The following is an 8,081-nucleotide window of genomic DNA, read 5'->3' on the forward strand; positions in this document are numbered from 1 at the left end:
ATAATAGCTGGGGGTGGGGGGACAACAGGCTAACCAAAAAGTTTCAAAGGAAAAGCTGAGGAATGAGATGTCCATAAGGGGCTTTAAAAAGTTTATTATCTTCAGGAATGTAAAAGGCTACACACATTCACATGGCTGTGCACATGCTCAAGAGAAGAAATGAAAAGGTCCTAAGATCTCCTGTCTGATCTTGGGTATCTGTGCAGGCAGGAAGTAAAGTGTCAAGTATAAGCAAGAAGAAAGTATCAACTGCCTGGTGGAGTGTTGAAGGTGAGCTCCAACAGCACACAGCCATTTTGCAAAGACTTAGAGACTTATTACTCCTAGGCACTTAAGGAAAGCTCTGTCCAATCATTAGCTGACCACTAATCTAACCAAGCACAGACTTCAGTGGCCACAGACAAAAAAGAATACAAACTTTACAGAATTAGTTTAGGAAAGTCACTAAACGAACAAAGAGCATCAAAAACAAACTCTGGGGGAACAGGAAAATCTGATTTCGAGAATTTCCCCATTATTTAAAATGTCCAGTTTTCAACAAAAAAAAAAAAAAAAAAAATTGAGGTATGCAAAGAAATGAGAAAGTAGGGTCCACACTTAGAAAAAAAGGTAGTCAAAATAGTAACTGTCCCTGGGGAACACAGATGTTGAACTTACTAAACAAAGGCATTAAATCAGCTATTTTAAATATGTTCAAAGAACTAAAGGAAATTATGTCTACAGAACTAAATGGATGTATAAGAATAATGCCTCACAAATAGAGACTCTCAACAAAAAGATAGATATTATTTTAAAAAAAGAACTAAACAGAAATTCTGGAGTTGAAAAGTACAATAACTGAAATAAAAATTTATCTGGAGAGATTTAAAAGCAGATTAAAGAAGAAAGAATTAGTGAACTTGAAATTATCCAGCCTGAAGAATGGAAAAAATAAAGAATGAAGAAAAATGAACAGAGCTTCAGAGACTAATGGACACCACAAAATGTACCAACATATGCATAATAGGAGTCCCAGAAAGAGAGGAAAGGGACAGAAATAATATTTGAAGAAAAAATGGCCAAAAATTTATCAAATTTATCTAAACATTCAGGAAGCTCAATGAATTCTAAGTAGGGTAAAGTCAAATAGATCCACACCTGAATACATCATAATCAAGGTGTTGAAAGACAATAAAAAAAAAAAGAGAAGGAGAATTTCGAAAGCAAAACATAAAAAAAAAAAAACTTAGATACACTCCTAAAGGTTACCTACAAATGTATCTGAAGCAGAGTGTGGCTTCAAGATGAGACCTCGAAGTCTTAGTTCTGTCATGTACCTTGTTGGAAGTGAAAGTTGAGTATACATTTGCTATAAATATGGGTTTTTTCCAATTTGGCTGAATGTTTATTCTCCTATACTAATCTCAAATCTCAGAAATAGATTCAAAAAGAAAATAAGAAATTCTCCTCTGCAGAAAAAAGAAAGTATCAGTCATTGATGAATAATTATGACTTTTATGTGGGAATATTCTTTAAGATACTTGAATAAAAGGCTTAACTTGAATAAGGTGGTTGATTAAGAGTTTCTTAAGAGATATGAGTTAATCATTAATTTTTTTTGTAGCTCACTGACAATAAAATACTGTGACAGAGTAGTATCTCAATCTAAAGAAACTTAGAAGAAAAAATACTAAATCTCAATAATAAACCTAACATATAAATTTGACTATATTTCCCTCTCTCTTCCTCCTATATTAACTTAAATCAAGAAGAGATACTAAGGTCATCACATTTTTTCTCTTAGGATTAGAAATTAGGGTAACCATAAAGTTATCAATTTATTTTTCTTAAAAGCTCACTGTTGTACTGACTCTCTCCAAACACTGTAACTGTACTTTTTACATTTATATAGGATCTTCATATTGAAGTACCACATTTATATAGTATCTTCATATTGAAGTATCACAGTTTCCAAAGTATTTCACTTTGGAAATATAATGGAAAAATAATAATAGAATACATACTCAAAGACATAGTATTACCTTCTTTTTAAGGGTACTGTATCATAAAAATTAAAAATGGAAGATAACTAAATGGTTTTTACCCTTGTTCCTCAGATAATAATGCCAAGGAGAAAAAGGTAGGGATAAAATATCTTACTCAAGCTTAGGAAAACATATCTATAGTTGACCCCTGAAAACACAGGTTTGAACTACACAGTCTACTTATATGTGGATTTTTTTCAATAAATGCCTGTACTGTTTTCAATTCACATTTGGGAATCTGTGGATGCAGAGGGCTGACTGTATGCATTGATTGATGCCTTCTTATATAGGGGAGACTTGAGCATCCTCAGATTTTGGTGCCCACAGGAGGTCCTGGAACCAATAGCGAGGGACAACTTGAGATTTTGAGAGTCAAAAATTAAATGTGGATTTCAAGTGCATAGAGGGTTGGTTGTTCAAGGGTCAACTATATAATAATTTCAAAAAACCAAGTATAAATTAATGAATAAAAATAATGGGACTAATATCAATGGCAGAGAAGGCTTATCTAGGTGGCCTTTAGTTTTCATGATAGCTACTCACAGATGGGGAAAACTTTCTCATTGTCCAGATTTCCCAATACTAACCTGTGATGATAAGACATTCGTTGTGATCCAGCACCTCAGTAAAGAGCCGTGACACAATCAACTCAGGGTTGATTAAAAAGCGAATTTCTTCTTGCACAAGTCCTGCACTGGTTACACCACCTCCAACAAAACGGTTTGCAAAATCCACCTATTTTGGGAAAACATGGCACGTTCAGTAATGATCTAAAATACCTACATATATGATAAAAAAATATACACTATTCTTCTAAGCTCTAATCTCCCTTTCCTTTCCCATATAAATCAATCCCCAAATTAGTAATCTTCTCAGGGAGAATGGATTATGGTTGATTGCATTCTTTCCATCTCACTGCAGTTAATATCTCTGTACATTTCTTTGGAGCCCCAAACCTTAGGAGGAACCTGGAAAATGGAGCTTTTAGACAAAAGACTCAACATAATTATGTGAACTTTTGTTCAAAAACTTTTGTGCTTCAAGGGCCGGAAATCAAGGGAGGTTTTATCTGGAAAGGTTTCAAGATCATTTCCCCACCATTTACTACTCAATTTCCATTTATGTATTTCATAGACTTTAATATAATTATACCTTTCTTATATAATATGGCAATCAAATACTTGTTCTTAAAGAACTGTAAAGTTTAGTAATTGACCTTTTTTGGGTAACCTTTTTCTTCTGTGGAAGAATAAAGGGATGGAAATTTCATCCTTCTAAATTCAATCACAACTCCCCCAACTGCACGAACATCACAAACCTATTTTTTTTAAATATACCTAAGGGAAAAAAATAAAGACAGAGAACCTGGTTTAACAATAAAGATTCAATTAAATTAATATTTCTGATTTAGTCTAAAACTATACGTAAACTTTCTGTGGAGTACTAAGATGACATTCCCAAGATCCTATTAATGATGAGTTACACAATCTTCATAACAAAGCAAACTCAACTTGCCATCATTATTTATCTTAAACTTAACTAAGCACTCCAGGGTGTCCTTTGCTAGGCATTATGGGGCAATATGTTAGAAATAATTTCTGATTTTGTCTTATTCTACCTGAAGAATTAGATTACACGTGTATCAGTTGTGTACATACACAGTCACACACATACCAAAAAAACAGTTTAGTAATATAAGAGGGACTTATACACTGTATAAGAAAAACAGACTCCCATGTCTCTCCTTTAATTTCACATTACTTTTAAACTCACAACACTTCTAACAAAGATACATATGGATTTCCCATACATCAGTTCTGCAACACCACCTGTGTGTCTTATAATTTAATTCAGTTCTGACACTATCCATCTGGAGTTTGCATCAGTTTCTACACACTAATAGGTTCAGTCTCACAAGACTGCCTGACTTCAGATGCCAACAGCAAGTCCTAAGTTGCCGCGTGTACTTCTAGTTGACTGGCCAACTGGGGTTCCCCATGACTCCCTCCTGCAGTTTGATAATTTGCTAGAATAACTCATATAACTCAGGGTAACACTTACTTACATTTACTGATTTTTTAAAAAGATATAATAAAGGATACGGATAAACAGTGAGATGAAGAGATACACAGGGAAGGGGCACAGAGCTTCCCAGTAAGTCGCTCTCTCTACAAGTCACTCTCTTAGCACCTCCACATGTTCATCAACCTAGAAGCTGTCTGAATTCTGTACTTTTGGTGTTTTTAAGGAAGCTACAGCATATAGGCATGATCGATTATTAACTCAGTCTCTAGTCCACCTCTCTTTCCCAGAGGATGGGAGGTTGGGTGCAAAGTTTCAAGCTTCTAATCATGGCTTTGTTTTTCTGGTGACCCTATCCTGAAGTTATCAGGGAGCCCACCAAGTCACCTCAATAGAAAAAAATACACTCTTATCACCCAGGAAATTCCAAGGGATTTAGGAGCTCTGTGTCAGGAATGGGAATCAAAAACCAAATATTAGAACAGACGATGTTTCTAGTACTCTTATCACTTAGGAAATTACCAGGGTTTTAGAAATTCTATGCCAAAAACTGGGGCCAGAGAACAATAACGTATATATTTTTTTCTATTATTTCACATATACTTTCAGACTATTTTCAAATATGAGATTTCTTAAAACTTGTTTGTGTTCTCTACATCAATTATGATATTAAATGATAATCTGAAGCCCATTTTACAAAAGAGTAAAACAAGAATATGAATCTTTTGATAAAGAAAACTATATGTGAAAAGACAGAAATTAATAGAAGGCAATGTCGTCTTTTTTCGCTATAGAAGAAATTAGAAAATACTGAAAGTTATAACTGGATAAGTTCCTGAAATGAATTACCACAGAGAATGATATCTATTTGGGTTTATATTCTGACATACTAAATCAATGCTAAAGAACAGAGTAACTCTTTAGTTTACATAGAAAAATAATTTTGGTTAAACTAGTCCATTGATTACTTATGAAATAATAAGGTTTTTATGAATTGGGTGACTTATGGATTAAACTGTTCAACAAATATTGACTGAATATTGTACTGGGAACCACAGGATATAAATATGAGCAAGACATGGTTCCTAGTTTCACAATATTTAGAATGTAAATGGGAGCTAGGCACATAAACAGAACGATAAAATGATTATTAAAGAACTTATTCGTATTTGATACTAATACAAAATAATTCCCAAAAATACAACTGATTAAAATTAGAGCATGGGGAGAAGGACAGGGAGCATTATAAGAAGGTATGTCATTCAATCTGGATTTTGCTGACATTTAGGCTGAGGGAATAGCTTCACAAGGACATAGGAAAATCCAAATGTAAAGTGCTGTCTGAGGAGAGCCATAAGCAGATTTCTCATGCCTGCCTGCAATGTAGTATATATGGAGGGTTACAATTGGTGATGAGGTGGTCTGGGGTCCAGGAAATTTTTATTTAATTCTGAAGGTTCTGGTAAAGATTCTAAAAAGAAAACTAACAACAAAGGCCCTATGTTTTAGGAAGATAATTCAGGCTAGAATTTAAAGAATGAACTGGAAAAATATAAAATTAAAAGCAGAGAGGTTGATTAGGTGACCACTGAATAGTTTATATAAACACTACTGGAGCCTCAAATAGGTCAGTGGGAAAGAAAGCAAAGGAAAGAGAGATCAAGCAGAGAAATAAAATGGAAACACTTGAAAACGGAGAGACTGGCTAAGCATAATGGTATTGCAAATACAAATGAGAAACAAAGTTTGAGATCATCTAAACTTAATTTTTACTGGAACAAGGTACATAGCTAAAATAGAAAGATAAGCCCTATTCAACTTATGTGCTACTTGGCAAAGATAAATGTAATACATTTAATGTGTATGCAATTATTCACTTTTGAATAAAAGACCAACATTTATTAATTTAAAGATATGCATAGAAAATATGCTAAATTCAATTATGTCTCTCAAAGTAGAAGACTTTTAAAAAATTAAAGTTTCTACTACTTAAAAAGTTCTTAATAAAAAGCTATTACATGTGAGAAACCTGTTCCAGTACATGAAAACAAGCATGTGAGTGCTTCTTTATTTTTAGCCATTTTCTAACTCGCTTTAAAGCTACTTGTTTGGATTTCTCAGTGTCTGAATTATAACTTGATGAAAAGAGAGAGATGATAACACTCCTTAGAGAGGTTTTGTTGTTACTGCCATTCAGCATAATATAATTTATATGCTACAAAAGGAGCTTTGTGGCACTGCAATACAATATTCTCTGATCTCCTGGAGATACAAGGCATGAGTAGGGAGAATAATTATTGAAGCCTTTATGGTATTTTTTTAATGTACCAAGGTTCACATTTCATTTATAATATATTCCAGGAAGTGGGGAGAATCTGAACCTTGAATGTTGTTAAATAATTCCCTGTTGAATTGGAAGGTCAGCATTCCTGTGGTGCTAACTAGCAACAGCTTTGTTGATTTCATGTGTGTTAAGACTCCCTCAGCTAATCCAATATTTTAATATAGGAAAGAACGTCATCAAGATAGAAATGTGAGGAAAAAGTAATATTCGCTTGAAATAAATGTTAATCGTATTTTTTGCAGGAGTCAGGGGAGGAATGATGTAGATGATAGAGGCTTTGCTCATCTCTCTTGCGACTAAATCTGAGTTGCGACAGAAACACGGAGCAAACAAGGAAAGTCACCTGGGATCTAGACAAACAGAGCACTATAACTAGAGAGAGAAATAATTAATCAGCCTGCAATGGTAGAAGGTAGGAGCGGACGAAGACCGAAGGCTGCCTGGTCCCAAGCGACTGAGTGGAACAGAAGAAGCTGCAGCAGCAACAGCCAGCAGCTGTGGATGCCTCTTAAAGGGGCTGTGCCCACGAATGGACTTTTGTGGTGACGGACCTGCTGGCTCTGAGCACTAGCGCCCAGTCGGCGGCTCGGGGGCCACCAGAGACTTACAGAGGAGCACCGAGTTGTCGGAGTGAGGGATGGAGGCGAGGCTCTCTCCTGGGGAGAGGTGCAGACAGTATTCATTGTTCCTCTGTTCAGCCCTCCACCTCCCAGTGTGTGGACTCAATGCTGCCATAGCTAAAACATCAAACTGGTGAACAGAGGTCACTCTGCCCAGAGGATTCCCTGAAACTCCGCCTCCCACAACTTGCGGCCACACCCAAGCCACATCCAGGTGTGTCCTCAGCTAATCAGGTGCACCTTATTAGCTGAGCAGCGCCTAGACTCACACTGGAGGCAGCTGGCCTCGGTCTCTGGTGTGGTTTCCTGAGGCAACTATAAGCACAGCATCTGTGGATTGCTTGCTGAATCTTGACAGGTGGCCCTGGAGAGGCACAGGCTGGGGCTAAACTTGGCCTGCAGCTGAACTCCTCTCAGGATTGTGCCACCAGACACCTACTATACACAAAGAGACACTAATAAGACCGAGAAACTTAAGAGCTTTGCTTAGTACATAGAAGCAGACACAGAAGGCAGCCAAATGGGAAGACAAAGAAGCAGAAACCATATGAGAGAACAGAACAGAGATCCAGGAATAATGGAGTCAAGCAATCTAACAGATGCAGAGTTCAAAATGCTGGTTATAAAGATGCTCCATGAACTTAGGGGAAGTGTAGATGAATTCAGTGACAACTTTAACAAAGAGAGAAAAAGCATAAAAATAGAAATGGAAATTATAAAAGGGAATCTGTCAGGAATGAGGAATACATTATTTGAGATGAAGAGTGTATTAGATGGAATAAACAGAGTAGATAAAAAAAAGAAGAGGATCAAAACACCGATATAGAGATAGGAAGCCAAGGATAATCAATCAGAATGGCAAGAAAAAGAAAGCCAAGACTATAATAATAATTTAAGGAGCCTATGGGACACTGCTAAATGTAAAAATATCCGTGTCATAGAGGTACCTACCTGAAGGAAAACAAGACGTTGAAGAGCTGTTTGAAGAAATAATGATGGAAAACTTCCCTAACCTGGTGAAGGAAATTAACATAAAACCCCAGGAAACTCAGAGAGTCCCAACAACCAAAG

General features: G+C 36.0%; 1 protein-coding gene across 3 annotated transcripts in view; it reads right to left on the reverse strand.

Annotated features, from left to right (window-relative positions):
- Positions 1-8,081, reverse strand: part of PARG (poly(ADP-ribose) glycohydrolase) — a 115,461-nt gene that overhangs the window by 37,493 nt on the left and 69,887 nt on the right. For all 3 annotated transcript variants that reach the window (XM_006916931.3, XM_015593247.2, XM_015593248.2), the window contains one exon: positions 2,612-2,759. In XM_006916931.3, the coding sequence (XP_006916993.1) occupies positions 2,612-2,759 (148 nt within the window). The remainder of the gene's footprint in view (positions 1-2,611; positions 2,760-8,081) is intronic.

Source organism: Pteropus alecto, unplaced genomic scaffold, assembly GCF_000325575.1.
Source record: "Pteropus alecto unplaced genomic scaffold, ASM32557v1 scaffold287, whole genome shotgun sequence".
Classification (NCBI taxonomy): Eukaryota; Metazoa; Chordata; class Mammalia; order Chiroptera; family Pteropodidae; genus Pteropus; species Pteropus alecto.